The 18,739-nt window shown below is 41.1% G+C and overlaps 1 protein-coding gene across 5 annotated transcripts in view; it reads right to left on the bottom strand.

The window, feature by feature from the left end:
* Positions 1–6,181, bottom strand: part of POU6F2 (POU class 6 homeobox 2) — a 536,643-nt gene extending 530,462 nt beyond the window's left edge. For 4 of the 5 annotated variants that reach the window (XR_012799221.1, XM_075586664.1, XM_075586659.1 and 1 more), the window contains exon 1: positions 6,003–6,181. Coding sequence is in view for 4 of the 5 variants with exons in the window: in XM_075586664.1 (XP_075442779.1) it covers positions 6,003–6,110 (108 nt within the window). In the remaining variant the exon portion in view is untranslated. Of the gene's footprint in view, positions 1–5,033; positions 5,158–6,002 lie in introns of those variants that run through there. The other variant, XM_075586660.1, reaches the window with a different exon arrangement.
* Between the last annotated feature and the right edge of the window lie 12,558 nt (positions 6,182–18,739).

Raw genomic sequence — 18,739 nt, 5'->3', positions numbered from 1 at the left:
ATATAAACCAAGCAAATGTAAAAAAAAAAAAAAAAAAAAAGACACTGGCTATGTAGGAGTACAGATGTTGCAAACTGCAGCACTTTATAGAAGCATTGTTTCTGGGTTACGGACAAGGGATGCGCTTAATCTACACTCTTCATTCATGTGCCACAAGCAGCCTATGACTGTACCTCATTTGCTAGTGACGGAATTCGCAGTAAAAATGACCATGTTAAAATGGATAAGAAGCAAGAGGTGACACGATATACTCATTTGCATGTCGTTACCCAGAATCCCTGTCTGCAGAGGAAGCATTGTATGCCAAGAGATAATGGAGAAAGGCAGGGTTGCAGACCTGTCTGAGACCAAGTGATATTTTTATGTGCAGTAAAAATGAGAAATGTAATGTATTTTATTTAAGAACTACATCATTTCAAATAATAATTTCACACTATTGTTTGTTAGATGCTTATTTTGATATTTCTGCCACTGCGGAATCAGCATCATGTTTTATATATTGTATACTCTCTTTAGTTATATTTTATATCTATCAAGTGCCTATGATATACATTCTCTACAATATATGTTATATGTATATACTGTATTATATATATATTATATACACACACACATATATATATATATATATATATATATATATATATATATATATATATATATATATACACACACACACATATATATATCTCATGTGAGAAAAATGTTAACAGATACTATTTCTGAAAAATCGTATTGAAATATACATGTATGTATGTATATATATATGTGTGTGTCACAGACTTAAATTTAATTTGTGAGACATTAGCGGTATTAATGCTTCACACACACACACACACACCAGCCTACAGTGCCTTTCCACTTGCTGACTTTTGTTTACCTAATTCACCTCATCTGTTTCCTTCACCAGCTAATTTAATATCCTTTGTTCCATTACATTTTCCAAAAGCCAGTGAACACAGTACAAATGTGCAGCCAGCCTAGGCCCTAAGGCCTATGGATCAAGATGGGAGGCTGGCCGTGGTCCCCCATGGGAACGAAAAGCCAGAAGGGTGATTGGACACACTGACCTGTCTGCACGAGATGAGAGAGAAACAGGAGGGCTGTAAGGCTGATGAAGTAACCTGTCACTCACAAGCCCAGGTCTGCAATCATCAAGAAGCAAATAAAAAAGGGGGAACTCATTTAAATCACCTAAAAAGGTGACAGATTAAACCAATCAGGATTGAAATAATTATCTAGCTGTAAATAGACAATATGAATTTTCTTTCAAATTAAATATTTTATTTTCTGATATGATCTTTCTCTCTTACTTTTTTTTATTTCTGTCAGCCTTTTCCTTCTTGCTCCTCCTTACTTGCTCTTACATTGTCTGTTTCATTCTTTCTTCCTGTCTGTTTTTAATTCTATTTTTTCCCCCTCTCCTTTAACACCCCTGAAATATTTTATTGTTGATGTATTAAGCAACCTAACTCTGATTTTCTCTCATTTACTGAATCTCTTTTTCTTTCTTTCGTCCCTTGTTTCATTCTCTTTTTTTTCGCCCTTTTCTTTTCTCATTTACAATCTTTTTGGTGGATTCTGGATGGTTTGGACGGTTCAGTATATTTGTAACGTAGCTTGATTTGCTTTTACATATTCTGAATATTAAAAATTCCCTTGCATCTATTCTATTGCACACGGGTTGGCTTGATTCTCTATCTGTCATGTCATAAATTATGCGGTACCCACCGCACACATAACTTTTTACTAATTATTGTAATACATATAAAATAAGCTGAAATATAAGCTAAGGGAACTCAACAGGGCACCTACAGTATACACATCTGGTTTATGCAGTTAGTGCTGTCCCAGGTTAGAGTTTAGCTGCATATATTCTGATATTCAAAGCTGAAAGGAATGATTTCTAGGCCTTGGCATGTCAAGCAAAGAGGGTGTACTTCATACCTGAGTACTTGGATACTTCATTGGAACCTGGATGTACAGTAGAGGAAGCCTGGAGTGAATATATACTGTATGAGGCATTCTAAATCTTAAGGACAGATACTGTTACGTGTCTGCTGTTTTTTCAATGGGAGCCCCTGAGAATAACTAGGATACACCAATAATAATTGTTGTGATAATATAGATTGTGATAAACATATACTATATACATTGTTTACATTCAACAAGGTGGCGACTGACTTGCTTAAGCTCACATATCAGCATGTCCTGTGTTTTTGATTTTTTTTATTTCCCCTCAAACCATTCCCTTTTACAGGATTGCAGAAACAGAGCGGGCTTAAAGTGTCCCAGAGACGAGGTGGGTCATTGATTAAAATCGCCCGGCTGCAAAACTGGGCCAAAAATACAGCGCTGGATTTTTCCTGGAAATCCCATTGTTATTGAAACCTGTAGGATTTTCTTCTCTGATAAAAACGGTGCAGTATATTTGTACTACCTTTGCTCCAGTTTTGCCAACAGGACACTCTGGGGCAGATGTACACTGGCGACACACTTTATTCGAGCTCGGCTAGTCCCACGAATTCGGGTATACCCGGGTGTATTGAGGTTTGTGACTGTTTTCTGCCCGAGTGCATTGGGTTATTTTCCAGGCAGGGATTGAAGCATTTTATTCCCGCTGGCTGCAATACTGCACAGTATATATATATATATACTGCATTACAATTCATGAATTTATGCCATCTGGTAGACACGCAAAGCATTGCAGCCTATTAAATCCTAATCATTATCATTTAACAGATCAGCCGCCCGTCAGCCAGGCATGAACCCAGGCTGGGAAGGCAAACGCAACGGGGCTTGTCAGAGGTGAGGAGCGGCGTATTCCAGGTATCTGCCAGGTACATACTGGGTATTTGCTCGAATAAAGTGTGTCGGTGCAGTATCAAAGCAAAAGTGGCCAATTCCAGGGCAAAAAAACTGCACCATATATATCAAAGAAAAAAGTCCCATTGAAGACGATAGGATTTGTTTCTTTGATACAACTTGTATAGTTATTTATTTTTTTTGCCCCCTAATTGCTTCACTTTTGCCTTGATGCATAGACCCCTATGATACATGCCCCCTTTTATGTCAATTAGCAACCCATGTTAATGAATATTGTCTTAGGATAAATTGTCCTTATTAAATGAAACACATAATACGATGTTCTTTTTAATAATAATTGAGTCACCATGCTAGTGGGAGAAATAAAAATGATTCTCATAAAAAGAAAATATCTGTCGTTTTTGAAATAAAAGGTATCTTGGTGTAAATTGTGTCTATTTACCAATTATGCAATTCATATTGTAAAAACTGTCCTGAATTCTCTGTTATGATGCACTATGTTGTTACTGTAAAAATTGGAATTATTATGAATAATATTAGTCGCCAGAATGACTCAGCATTAGTTGACACATTCAGGTTATTGCAGGAGTTTTAACTACAATAACAACTTGAGTAATGCATCATAAAATCATCCGAAAAGACAAAACAAAACATCTTATTCGCTAACGAATTACATTTAGGTTTTTAGTGCACGAGTACTTTTTAATCTTAATTATCTGGCTGCAATAGAGTAATGATATGAACAGATAGATAAAATAACTAAATTACTGACATGATCTGTACAATGAGCTAGCTGATACAGAACTAGTATTCTTTTCTATTTTCTCATGCATATTTGTATATTGTTAATATACTACATATTAGCTTATAGGTCAATATGTTTGTAAATTGATGTATTATTGCAGAGCACACTGTCAGCAGCACATTGCAAAGCTACTATAGCACTAGAGGGCTTCACTGCGCAAATAGTAATTGTGCGGCATTTGCTTAGTGAAAACAAAAATATGTATCACAGAAACCATGAAAGTACAGAACTTAAATCATCAGACTAAAACAAACCACATAAAAATAATTTTCTCTTCTCTATAAATACAATTCCATGGTGTAACCAATGCTAGAGCATAACATATATTCAGTCAGATGAGAAAGCATGTTTACCACACGTTAATTAAAACAGATACATCATTAAAAATATATATGTAACTTTGCAGTTGCTCATAGGGATATTTGCTGTTTAAGATGATCTTCATATTTATTTATTTTAAAGGTTGTATATATGTTGCACACATGTCTATTAAAAGTCTATCGAAATACAAATAAAAATACATTCACCTAAGGATCAAAATAATAAAATAATTCTCGCAAATCAGGATAAAATATCTGGCCATGTTAGAATGCAAATGATCAAGTTAACTTTAATATTGTAGAGCAACTGTTGTAATTCTCCCAAGGTTCTTAAGTATGACATGCAAAATCATTTATGCTTTTTACTTTCGTATTAGATATTTCCCAGCCGACTAAAACCATGTAGTGGCACAAACTTAAAAATACAAAACGTGCCAATTTGCATTTGTTTTTGCACATCATAAAATTGCATTCATCCTTTTTTTTTTCATTATACATTTAATCTAAATATCCAAAAGTCTACTTCTCAAACAACGCTACTTTGAAGACGAATGGTAGCCGAATAAAGGACAACATTTTCAGAAACCAAATGTATTCAGAAAACTCTCCTGTTTTATTCTAATTTGTGACAATAATTGTAATCGCCTACAACATGGAAATTCAAACACCTGTCTTCTACCAGAACATTACAACAAGTTTAAAAGTCACAAAACCCACTTCGCTGCATGGCTTCCCTATTTAATCTCTCGTTTAGTAACATGTCAAATTACTAGCAGATTGTTAATACAAAAGTGCAGACCCTAAATCCAGTTTCTACTGTACGTGTTGTTTCAAATCCTTCACCATCACCGTCAGGGGGGGAACCTGTTATCAACAGCAGGGATCTATAATTTCACGTTACAGGTTATTATTTAAAAGCACGGCAATTTCTTTTTTTTTATCCGGGATTCAATATACTGTTTACAAACAGGCGTACACGAACAGACACACATACACACACACACACATAGCATGTATACAAATACCGTACATTACACTTATCATAAATCTCTTTCAAGTACGTAAGAGAAGGACTCACTGACCCATTCGGAAGACAAAAGACGGCAAAATGGAAAAAGCTCTAAAAATTCAGCTCGTAAGGCCTCTGAGACATATTCTTCCGGCATTTCATCACAGCAGCCCCCAGACCTGGTTCACCTCCCTAGATACAGGGAGGGGAGAACTAAATAGAGCTGTTTATTAAAGCTGTTGTGCTGGATCGCATTAGGAAGCATGAGCAGACCACCTGGACCTTTCAGATTCTGCTAGGGTTTAATTTGCAAGCTGCCCCCCACTGCAGCAGCAGAAGACCACTAGGTTTACTAAGCTCAAAAATACATCATCTGGGTTAAGAGAAAGATATTTTATATATATATATATATATATATATATATATATATATATATATATATATACTCACACACACACACACACACATATATATATAAATGTAAATACAACTGTATGCTCATCTGCATGTCTTATATATACATACACATATACATACACACACACATTTATTATCTACTTATGCGCACACACACACACATATATATATATATATATATATATATATATATATATATATATATATATATATATATATATAACAACTATAAAACAACTAGTAGTGAAAACAATGCAGAAAATATTCCAAAGGCATTTGAGATTTGAAACTGCAAACTGCCAGGTGTTCAAAGCACTTTATTATGGACATCTAGTGTTTTGCTTCATTTCTCATTAAAAAATTGTTAATAAAAAGGTGTTAAAACAGAAATAGAGGAATCCGGCTACATGGTAAATCGCTATTAAAAGAGCATTCGATTTGAAAGGTCTAAGTAGGATAAAAGCATCCTCTTCCTTGCTGACTTCCAGTTGTTAGACTCACTAGCTGCGGAAGATACACACAGAAGGATGGTACTTTAAACATGAATTATGTGAATCAGATGGCGAGACCCAGGTGGGGGGAAAAATAAATAAAGAGGGGAGTTGAGAAATGGCTGACACCATACCTGGCCAATTACAGCTTGCATGGTCCCCGTGTCCTGCTGCTGAGCTGAAAGATCGCAATCCATCATGTGTAGTCTTTGAAAGGGAGAATGGGGGTTTCTGGCATGCATCTGTCAATCAACTTCTGCACTCACAACCATCACTACAAGCAAGGGGGGAAAAGTCAGGCTGCACCACCAAACAGGATGAAATCATGTGACCTCAAACACATACGCATACACACACACACACAGACTTACAGTACACTAGGCAATATAACGTATGAATTTTCTGCAGACATGAAATGACATTGACAAATACCCAATACAAACTAAATAAAGTGAGACAGGCAGCCGCTCACCAAAGACAAAACATTTACTGCTTTAGTTTAACCTAAAATGGCTAATGAAACCAGAGTTACTTGTATTTATTATTTAAAAAAAAAAAAATGTTACTGAACTTTCCTGAGGGTGTGGTTTTGCAGAAATAAAGCCTGGGTGATATTTAAATGTGGAATATCCTAAGACTCGTACAGTAGTTCTCTGCTACCCCCTCCCGAAAGAGCAAAGCAGTTTAAGTGCTCGGTGCTGTAATGTGCCCATGTCAAAGTAAGAAGGGGGAAAAAAAGGGAAAAAAATCAATTCCCTGCCTTTCCCACAAAGTGCAAAATGAAATGCGGACAAAGCGTTTCATAATCCTGTTCCCTTATGGGTTGGAATGTTTCAGTAAGGAGTGCGTACTTGAACGGTGATTGAAAATTAAAGCTTATAACCCAAAACAAAAAACTACTGCTGGTTTAAAGGCAATTGGTACGTCTACAGTATTTATTACAATTTTAAAGCAACACTTGTACAAAAATAAGACAGGGAGATCGTATAATTTGCCCTTTACTTCTCTGTAACAAATTCAGCTCGACGGGGCGATGACAATACATTGCAAAGCAGCACAGAGATGTACAGTACTGTAACCAAACCATAGAATTAGTATATGTGTTTACTAGAGTTTAACAATTGCTGTCCTGACAGTGGGTGTAGTGAAGTAACACTCACTAGTCTGTGGCTATCAGAATCTGATACAGCTGTGTGCGGCTTTTGTTGAATGACTTTATACACATAAGGCTGCGGCCAGGCAGGGAGCGAGCGCGCTGGTGCTCGTGCGCCATGACATCATGCGCTCTGCTTGGCCGTGCTTTTCCTGGCCAGCTAGTTGCGCGCGTGTGGGGGCGTGGACATGACATCACGGAGCTGGTTCGCCCTCATTGGACGAACCGCTCACGTGACGCACCAGCGAGCGGCATAAACAAATTTGCGTGCCTCTACAAGTAGCTGAGCTTATGCTAGAGTGCGCGCGTGACAAGCACAAATTGCATAATCCTATGAGGCTGCCCCTGGTGCGCTCGCACACGACGGAGCGTGATGGCGCGACCCGTTTTGAAGAGGCAAAAAAAATTGTGTGTGCCGAGCATGCGCATTTTAAATGAAACTTCTTTGTTTTTTGTCACTGTTTTCTCACAGAGATTGTATTGGTGATGACATAACACTATTTCAGTGACAGAACACAAAGAAGATTCACTTAGGCTGAGCTTATACTGTGTGCAATGGCGCTTGCGAGCGTAGTGTATGAGCTTGGGTTTGGGCTGCGTCCATAGTGAACGCGGGTGATCGCACGAGCGTTCACACGGCGTCCCTGCTCGCCTGTTGCAGGAGAGATTCTGTCCTGCATGCATAGGCGACAGGGAGGCATGACTGGGGGGCGCGGCCGTGATGTCACGGAGCTGTTTCGCCCACTCACGTGACCTGGCCGTCGCGTGGCAAAGACAACATGTTTTGTCTCGCCACGGGTCGGATGCCTCACTGCTCACGTGCATGGGCGCACTATGCACATGTGCGTTGGCCTCCAGTGGTTTTCTTTTGGTGCGAGCGATGTTGTTCGCGCCGTAGCAACCACTATGGACGCAGCCTTAGAACGTGCGTGCTCGGCACACACACTCTGTTTTAGCTAGTTGCACTTGTATATTTATACTTACTGTGAATTCCTTGTGTGTGTCTCTGTGTGTGTGTGTGTGTGTGTGTGTGTGTCTATGTGTTTTTCTCTCTCTCTCTCTCTGTGTGTGTGTGTCTCTCTGTCTCTCTGTGTGTGTGTCTCTGTGTGTGTGTGTGTGTGTGTGTGTGTGTGTGTGTGTGTGTGTGTGTGTGTGTGTGTGTGTGTGTGTGTGTGTGTGTGTGTGTGTGTGTGTGTGTGTGTGTGTGTGTGTGTGTGTCTCTGTGTCTGTGTGTCTCTGTGTGTGTGTCTCTCTCTGTGCGTGCGTGTGTGTGTCTCTGTGTCTGTGTCCGTGTCTCTAATGTCAGCTGTTTCATCTGCTGAGCAGGGTTGCCATCTCTCTGGGTTTGACCCCGGGACTCTGGGTTTCAGGCTCTTACCTCCGGGCTATGGGTTTGCCGCTGTTAATCTCCGGGTGTAGGCGGGGTGTGGTGTGGCGGCTGCAGCATTTTAATGCAATTCCCCTCCAACTGCCGTGAACATGGCTGCCTGGCGGCAAATGAAGACACGTTGCCATGGCAAACAGACGCTGTGTGACATCATGACGCTAAGCGGCGTCATGTTGTCATGGCAATGCGGCGCCGTGTAGCGTTATGACGTCACGTAGCGGTCAGTTGCCATAGCAACATGAAGAAAAAATGGTAAACAGCGGTCACAGCAACTCCAAATAGCCAACGCATTGAAAAAATAAAAATACTTTATTGAATACAAACAGTGAACATCAGCAGCAGTTCACTCTGACGCGTTTCGTCCAATGATGGACTTTATCAAAGAGTGATTACCCATGCATCCTAGCAATCCTTATATAGAGGATGACGTGGTCAAAATAATTATATTATCACAGGGATGGACCTCCCCCTTCACCTGCGAGCTATTAACCAATTTTAACCTATTCCACGTCACCGTATGTACACAAGGACCGATATATGGACCAAACAATACACAATACATATATATTAAAAGAAAAAAAGAAAAAGAAAAACATAAAGGTTAAAAACAAAATAGACTGAATGTTCACATAATTAATATGCTAAATAAGTGATGTAGTAAATGTGGATAGATTACACAAAATGTATTTTATATGTAGTCAAAAATTAGTTAATTAATTAATTGCCTATGGAGTCATGAACCATCTGAATGAAAAATATAGCATAATCGTAAATATTATTGATGGCCACATAAATAACAAATATGAAAATTCAATGCATATGAAAAATTCCCTACACCCAATATACAATGATCATAACATATGAACAATACTAGCACCGTAGCCATCAGACAATACACACCCGAACACTCCCCACGCACAAGGTCAACCAACTAAGAAGTGTTTAAGTTCCCACTCCTGGTTGATGCCAAATGGATGGAGAGTGTTTAGAGTGTATATCCAGTACATTTCTTGTCTATTCAATGTACCTTCTCTATCACCTACCTCTATTACATGGCGGGGAATGTGCTCAATAGCTGAGTATGAAAAGTTTTCTATTCCACCTCTAGAACACATAGAAAAGTGTCTAGCCACAGGATGTGATAAATCCTTTCCTTTTATCAGACGAACATGCTCTGCAATTCGCATTTTTAATGGTCTAATAGTTCGTCCGACATTTTTGTCACATCCACAATTTAAAAGATATATTAAAGGTGGTATTGCAATTCAAGAATTTCTTAATATAATATTTTGTCTTATTCTGATCAAAAGTTATGACTTTAGTGGTATGAACATATTTGCACATGGAACAATTTCCACAGGCAAAAAAGCCTCTGGGTATCCCTCGTATATTAGGATATTCTGAACGAGACTCAAGGAGACATGGTTACAAGTGTGAAGCAAGCATTTTGGCCTTACGGTAAGTAAACTTTGGCCCATTTTTAACAAATTCGGAAATGTCCTTATCCAAGGACAATGTTTGCCAATGTTAATGAATAATATCACATATTAGTTTTGATTGACGATTATATGTTGTGATAAACAATGGACTTGCTTCATTGTACTTGGAAAGGGATCTAACATTATCTTTACGGTTCAATGGTATCCCCTTTTTCAAAAGTGTTACTCGATCCATAGATTTAGCAGATTCAAAAGCTGATTGAATATCAGTATAAGAATAGCCTCTGGCTAGAAATCTCTCAGAAAGTTCCCTAGATTATACAAGGAAACTATCATTATCAGAGCATAGTCTTTTTAACCTGATAAACTGAGCCTTAGGAATGCTTTTGACTAACTAATGTGGATGGCAACTCTTAGCTGAAAGTAGGGTATTCCTAGAATTGGGTTTTCTAAAAATGTCTGTTTGGATGGTCATGTTATGGTCGATATACAGGAGTAAGTCTAGGTAATTAATATAATTAATATTTTGTTCAAATGTAAACCTAATATTTAGATCATTAGTGTTTAATATATTAATGAAAGATATAAGCGATGCTTCATCGCCATCCCATATCATTATGAGATCGTCGATAAATCTTTTAAAAAATATAATATTAGAACAAAATAAATTATTACTGTGATATATGTGTTGTGCTTCCCATAAACCCATAAACAAATTTGCGTAAGATGGTGCGAAACTTGTGCCCATTGCAGTGCCTAATAATTGTAAATAAAAATGTGAATCAAATAAAAAATAATTGTGAGTTAATAAAAAGGTGATTGATTCTAAAAGAAATGTGCAAAGTGAAGAGGAAAGTAATGACAAATCCAAAAAGTGACTAATAGCTGATAAACCGTGATCGTGATGTATAAAAGAATATAGTGATATCACGTCTAGCGTGACCCACCTATATTCTTTTTTTTCCAGACCAAGTCCTGTAGACTGACCATAAGATCCGCTGAATCTTTTATAAATGATGGTAATTGGAATACCAAAGGTTTCAAATAGCTGTCCACATACCGCGATAACCCATCTCCCAAAGATCCAATACTCGCTACTATAGGGCGACCTGGGGGGTCCACCAGCGACTTATGGATCTTTGGGAGATGGTGGAATACCGGAATCACGGGATGTGGACAGCTCAAATACTCACATTCTTTCTTATTGATAACACATAAAATCTTACCAAAATCAATCAATTCATTAAGCTGAGATATGAATTTTGCTGTAGGATCTCCTTTAAGGAGTTGATAATGGGTTTTATCCCCCAATTGTCTGAGTGTCTCACGTTTGTATTGTTCAGTAGATAACACAATAAGAGCACCGCCCTTATCCACATTTCTAAACATAATATCATGTCTATGTTTTAAATAGTCTAATTGTTGGAACTCTGTGTATGTCAGATTATTGGAATGCATCGAGGATTGTGAAAAGCCTTGAGCCAATAATCGTAAATCCCTTTCCACTAGTCTTTCAAACGTAGTGATAAAGGGGCCCCTGTTAAAATTGGGACAAAAAAAATGACTTCTTTTTTAGGCTTGAGTTATGATAGCCAAAAAATGATTGTGAAAAAGTATTCAAACGTTCACCTTGTTGTTCTAATAATGCATCCATATCTGACAATACACATGTTTCCTGAAAATTGAAACTAGAAGCATCAACTCGGACATCAGTATCAGTAAGATCATTATCTGTAACATTAGAAGTTTCTATATCAAGAGGATTAGCATCAGAGTTCAATACATCAAATTGTCCCCTAGAGGAAAAAAACTTCTTTAGGGTTAGCTTACGGGTAAACCTCTGAAGGTCAATAACCGTTTGGAACAAATGAAAGTCCTGAACTGGGGCAAACCCCAAACCTTTGTTTAGTAAAGATAACTGCTCGAAAGAAAGTTCCACTCCTGAAAGATTAATCACATTGTTATTAGTCACATCTATGTGTATTTCTTCCTCTTTGTTCTCCCGTGTGCCTCTCCGTTTCCTCCGTGATCGTCTGGTTCTCGGTGCTGCCTTGGTCCTGTCGGTAAAAAAAGAAGAGGAGGAAGGCTGTTCTGATGATTTAGGTTTGGCGGTAGCAGATGTGATGGAGGACCTGCTGTCACTCCTGGATCTTCCATGATTATCCCTTATTATTCTGTTCAGAGGAACCGTCAAATGAAACAGAATGGGACCTTAATTCATGGTCAGAAAAGTCTGAGTCAAGACTTGAGGCCTCCATGGGTCTACTTTTAAGGATAGATTTATTCGGTGTATTCTTAGACCACCCTTTGGAAGATGATCTAGAACCCATAGGTACATTGAATAGACAAGAAATGTACTGGATATACACTCTGAACACTCTCCATCCATTTGGCATCAACCAGGAGTGGGAACTTAAACACTTCTTAGTTGGTTGACCTTGTGTGTGGGGAGTGTTCGGGTGTGTATTGTCTGATGGCTACGGTGCTAGTATTGTTCATATGTTATGATCATTGTATATTGGGTGTAGGGAATTTTTCATATGCATTGAATTTTCATATTTGTTATTTATGTGGCCATCAATAATATTTACGATTATGCTATATTTTTCATTCAGATGGTTCATGACTCCATAGGCAATTAATTAATTAACTAATTTTTGACTACATATAAAATACATTTTGTGTAATCTATCCATATTTACTACATCACTTATTTAGCATATTAATTATGTGAACATTCAGTCTATTTTGTTTTTAACCTTTATGTTTTTATTTTTTTCTATTAATATATATGTATTGTGTATTGTTTGGTGCATATATCGGTCCTTGTGTACATGCGGTGACGTGGAATAGGTTAAAATTGGTTAATAGTTCGCAGGTGAAGGGGAAGGTCCATCCCTGTGATAATATAATTATTTTGACCATGTCATCCTCTATATAAGGATTGCTAGGATGCATGGGTAATCACTCTTTGATAAAGTCCATCATTGGACGAAACGCATCAGAGTGAACTGCTGCTGATGTTCACTGTTTGTATTCAATAAAGTATTTTTATTTTTTCAATGCGTTGGCTGTTTGGAGTTGCTGTGACCGCTGTTTACCATTTTTTCTTCGTTTGACGTCACTTCCGGCTGGAGCACACCGACACCACGAGCAGCCAGGATAGGAGCTGCTCACACTTCAGCATCATAGGCAGACAGAAACGGAATCCGTGAGTACTGACCAGCTGAATTGTAACATCGTGGGACACAGGGTGGAGGTGAGGCTGACGGACACCTGACACAGTGACTTACCTTGAGGCACCTCCCGGGAGGAGCCTTTCTGTACTTCTACCGGACAATTTCTCCTAGACCACCACCCTGTTGTTAGTCTGGATGGGCTTATATGGCCTTATATTATTATTTTTTTCATGAGTGGTGTCTTTCTCCATGACCAATGGACAAGTATATATTATAGCCTGGGTAGTAGCCTCGGTACACCTAGGGGGTTATCCCCCGTATCTTGCCATGGCAACATGGTATCATTTGACGCCAGGCAGCCATGTTCACTGCAGTTGGTGAGAGAATTGCAGCAGGATGCCGGGAGACACCGCCGCACACCGCCATCTAGTTTTTTTTTTTACATTTTCTCTAGGTTGGCCTTTAGTAGAAGGTGGCAACCCTGCTGCTGAGCAATGCTGAGCGCTGCTGTTCTCGCATCGGGCACTGGCGGCAACTGCTACTGTGCATGTGCCAAGCTCCGGTGGCAGCTGCTGCGCTCACACCGAGCTCCGGCTGCGGATGCTGTGCATGCACCAAACTCCGGCTGCTGTGCATGCGCCAAACTCCGGCTGCTGCTGTGCTCGCGTAGAGCTCCGGCTGCTGAGCTCGCGTAGAGCTCCGGCTGCTGCCTACTGCGCAGGCACGTGCACCCGTCCGTCACTTACTGCGCAGGCGCGCCGGCAACGGTTCCTACGCATGCGCGCCGAGTATGGGAGGCCTCCTCTGCCAGCAGTGACGTCACTTCCGGGACTGCACTTCCGCCTCCATCAAGTCAATTTACTGCCAGGGAAATTTTCATTTGGTAGGTGCCAGCATAGAAGTTTCACTCCAAAAATGTTGTATTGTATTGTATTGTATGTCTTTATTTATATAGCGCCATTAATGTACATAGCGCTTCACAGTAGTAATACATCAAATAAATAACAGATAATATAAATAACAGATAATATAAATAACAGATCATGGGAATAAGTGCTTTAGACATTAAAGTAACATTAAGGAAGAGGAGTCCCTGCCCCGAGGAGCTTACAGTCTAATTGGTAGGTAGGGAGAACGTACAGAGACAGGAAGAGGGAGTTCTGGTAAGTGCGTCTGCAGGGGGCCAAGCTATATGTGTCATGTGTTCAGAATATCTACAGTGCTATTCATATGCTTCTTTAAGCAAGTGTGTCTTAAGGTGGATCTTAAAGGTGGATAGAGAGGGTGCTAGTCGGGTACTGAGGGGAAGGGCATTCCAGAGGTGTGGGGCAGTCAGTGAGAAAGGTTTCCGACGGGAGAGGGCTTTAGATACAAAGGGGGTAGAAAGAAGACATCCTTGAGCAGAACGCAAGAGTCGGGATGATGCATAGCGAGAAATTAGGGCTGAGATGTAAGGAGGGGGAGAAGAGTGTAAAGCTTTAAAAGTGAGGAGAAGAATGGAGTGTGAGATGCGGGATTTGATCGGAAGCCAGGAGAGGGATTTCATGAGGGGAGATGCTGAGACAGATCTAGGAAAGAGTAGAGTGATTCTGGCAGCAGCATTTAGGATAGATTGCAGGGGAGAAAGATGAGAGGCAGGAAGGCCAGACAGCAGGAGGTTACAGTAATCAAGTCGGGAGAGAATGAGGGCCTGAGTCAGAGTTTTAGCAGTCCAGCAACAGAGGAAAGGGCGTATCTTTGTTATATTGCGGAGGGAAAAGCAACAAGTTTTAGAAATGTTTTGAATGTGAGGGGCGAATGTGAGAGAGGAGTCGAGTGTGGCCCCTAGGCAGCGTGCTTGGGCTACTGGGTGAATGATCGTAGTTCCAACAGTAATGTGGAAGGAGGTAGCAGCGCCAGGTTTGGGACGAAGTATGAGGAGCTCTGTTTTAGCCATGTTGAGTTTAAGGCGACGGAGGGTCATCCAGGATGATATAGCAGAGAGACATTCAGAAACTTTGGTTTGTACAGCAGGTGTAAGGTCGGGTGTTGAAAAGTATATTTGTGTGTCGTCAGCACAAAATATGTTATTAGGTCACCTAGAGAGAGTGTGTACAGAGAAAAGAGAAGAGGTCCCAGGACAGAGCCCTGGGGTACCCCACAGAGAGATCAATAGAGGAGGAGGAAGTGCTAGCAGAAGAGACACTGAAAGTACGATGGGAGAGGTAGGATGAGATCCATGATAGAGCTTTGTTCCGAATACCAAGAGTATGGAGAATATGAAGGAGAAGAGGGTGGTCCATGGTGTCAAATGCTGCAGAGAGGTTGAGTAATAGGAGCAGAGTGTAATGACCTCTGTCTTTGGCAGCATGGAGGTCGTCAGTTATTTTAGTGAGGGCTGTTTCCGTGGAGTGAACAGTGCGGAAGCCAGATTGTAGAGGGTCTAGGAGAGAATAGGTGTTGAGAAAATGGAGCAAGCGAGAGAATACACGACGTTCAAGGAGTTTAGAGGAAAAAAGGCAGGAGGGAGAAGGTTTATAGTTAGAAAGACAGGTAGGGTCAAGCTTGCTATTTTTGAGTAATGGTATGACTGTTGCATGTTTGAAGGAGGATGGAAAGGTTCCAGAGCAGAGGGAGGAGTTAAAAATGTGTGTGAGCGTAGGGATTATAGTAGGAGCAAGAGGTTTTAGGAAATTGGAGGGAATGGGGTAGAGAGGGCAAGTGGTAGAGTGAGAAGAGGCGATCAACAGCGACACATCCTCCTCTGAGACAGTGGAAAAAGAGTCAAGGAAGGCAGGAGGAGAGTTGGAAGAGGTGTAGGATGGGAGGAAGAAACAGAGGGGATGTTCTGACGTATGGATTCACCTTTTCCTTAAAATAGTCAGCAAAGTCCTGAGCGGAGATGGAGGAAGGAGAGGCAGCTGAGGGTGGTTTGAGTAGAGTATCAAAGACAGAGAACATTCGGCGTGGGTTAGACTTGTGCATGTTGATTAGTGAAGAAAAGTAGGCTTGTTTAGCTTGCGAGAGGGCAGAGTTGAAACAGGATAGCATACATTTGTAGTGAAGGAAGTCTGCGAGAGTGTGAGACTTCCTCCAGAGGCGTTCAGAGGAACGAGTGGAGGAACGCAGCATGCGCGTGTGGGAATTTAGCCAGGGTCTAGGGTTAGAAGGGCGAAGGCGGCAGAGAGAAAGCGGGGCATGTAGATCAAGAGAGGAGGACAAGGCAGAGTTGTAGTTCCTGACCAGGTTGTCAGGGTCTGTAGCATAGCTGAGAGAGGAGAGGGAGGAGCGTAAAGTGGACTCAAAGTCAGGTAAGTGAATAGAGTGCAGGTATCTGCAGAACCGGGGGGTAGATGGAGGTGGAGAAGGGGAGGAGCGAGATAGAGAGAATGAGATGAGGTGATGGTCAGAGAGAGGAAAAGGGGAAATGGAGAAATCGGAGAGAGAAGTTTTTCGTGAAAACCAGGTCTAAGTAGTGGCCATCCTTGTGGGTGTTGGCTGCAGTCCACTGTTGAAGGCCAAAAGAAGAGGTTAGAGAAAGAAAGCGGGAAGCCCAAGGGAGAGAGGGGTCATCAATGTGGCAGTTGAAGTCCCCAAGGAGAAGAACAGGGGAGTCTGAGGAGAGAAAGAAAGAGAGCCAGGATTCAAAGTGAGAGAGAAAGGCAGAAGGGGGATGAGTAGAGGTAGGTGGGCGATAGATGACCGTCACATGGACAGGGAGAGGAGAGAAGATCTGGACAGTGTGAGCCTCAAAGGAGGGAAAAGCAAGAGATGGAGGAATAGGAAGGGTTCGGTAACGGCAGAGAGAGAAGAGCAGGAGCCCCACGCCTCCACCCCTGCCATCAGAGCGCGGAGTGTGGGAGAAGGAAAGGCCACGATAGGAGAGGGCAGCTTCCAGAGCAGTGTCAGACTGAGTGAGCCAGGTCTCAGTTATAGCAAATAGGAGCAGAGAGTGAGAGAAAAAAGTCATGTACAGAGAGGAACTTGTTAGAAAGGGAGCGAGCATTCCAAAGGGCACAGGAGAAAGGGAGAGAGGAGGGAGGGTGGCAGGGGATGGGTATGAGGTTGGAGGGGTTAACACCAGAAGGAGTAGAAGTTGCATGTGGGAGGCGAGGACGAGCGCATGTAGAAATAAGGCAGGGACCAGGATTGGGAGAGATATCCCCAGAAGCAAGGAGGAGAAGCATGGACAGAAAGAAAGAATGTGTGAGGATGATTTGTAGGGGTGTTTTTTGAGTGCAGGGGATATAGATGTGTGGTGTCAGAGGACGCAGGTTGTCTTTTCAAGCCCGGCCACATGACGTCCGCATCACGTGAGCAGTTCAGCCAATGGGGGCAACCCAGCTTTGTGACTCGTCCGCCACGCCTACCCAATCGCCTGCAGCTCAGTTCACACATCGCTGGGGCTGCAGACGTGTGCTAGTCTATGCGGTCTGTCGGCGCGCAGGTAGAATAATCTTGGCCTTATACAGAATTTGATGCTTGCCCTTACAAGATTTGAGTTTGATAACTTCTCACCTCCTATAACCACCTAATCACAAGTTGATGAAAGATAGAAAAATTGCACAGGGATAGAGAATGAAAATGCTTTTTGTAAGAGGGTCATTCTGGAGCAAAACAAAACATACAGTATTAAACAAAGAAAATAATACCGTGAGTTTCTTTGCCAAAAATTGCAATAGATTTGCACCAAAGTAAGATTGACACTTGACGCCGAACAGGACATTGCAAAGACAAAAATAGGATTGGTCTCATGTAAATGTAAAATTTCACTTCTAAGTAGTCATGTTCAGATTTGCAAGACCATCGTTTAATTTGCAAATTAGTGTAACTAAAAAATGTGACTATTTTTTTTAAATTTGCCAAAAGCAAATCAACAGAAATGCAATAAGATTTCGTACGATTTCACCCAAAGACACCACAAAAAGGTCTTATTTTTCTCTAGAGCAATAGTTCTCAATCTTTTATATGCAGCGGCACCGCTAAATGATTTTTTACATCTCGGGACCCCTCTACTCTTTAGACCTCACTTTTCCCCGCTTACACGCACACACTCACCCTCCTTTTCACAAGCAGACATCCAACACACTCACCCACCCTCTTCTTAGACACTTCACATTCATCGTCACTCATCATACTCATCCTTTTACTCAACACACACTCCACATTAATTCCCCCTTCTCACACTGCATACTCACCCTCTTTCTTAATCATAAACACTAAAGATCTGCAACATTTTGTGCAAACATAGCACTTGGGACACTAGTAAAGATCTGTCTCTCACTATCTCATTTGTTTTTAAAGATAGGGGAACCAAACTTCATTTTTATTCGATCGCTAAAGTTCTTGCAATGGATTCGAACTTTGACAGGAAATCTCTAATAAACACTATATTCAACCTCACCCCCCCCCCCCTTCTGTTACGATACTTACACGACTTGCCCGATCCTAGAAAAAGCACTAGTCTACTTCACCCACCCCACACAAAGCCATCACACTTCAAACACGTCTGCTGCTCAGTGGGCGCGCCATGCGCTGTCTGGAGATGAAGAGGCTTCTTTCTCCTCTGTGCCGGGCTGAGAGAGGAGAGGTGGATCGCAGCCTCTACGTCTCCAGGCAGCGCGGGACGTGCCCTCTCAGCAGCCAGCTCAGTTTTTCCTATGGGGCACTTGGCAGAGGGTCGCGGCACATTAGGGTTCCCTGGCACTCTGGTTGAGAAACACTAATGTAGAGT

This window comes from Ascaphus truei, chromosome 2 (genome assembly GCF_040206685.1).
Source record: "Ascaphus truei isolate aAscTru1 chromosome 2, aAscTru1.hap1, whole genome shotgun sequence".
Lineage (NCBI taxonomy): Eukaryota > Metazoa > Chordata > Amphibia > Anura > Ascaphidae > Ascaphus > Ascaphus truei.
Note: the sequence above shows the minus strand (reverse complement) of the source record. Positions and strands in the feature narration are given on the sequence as shown.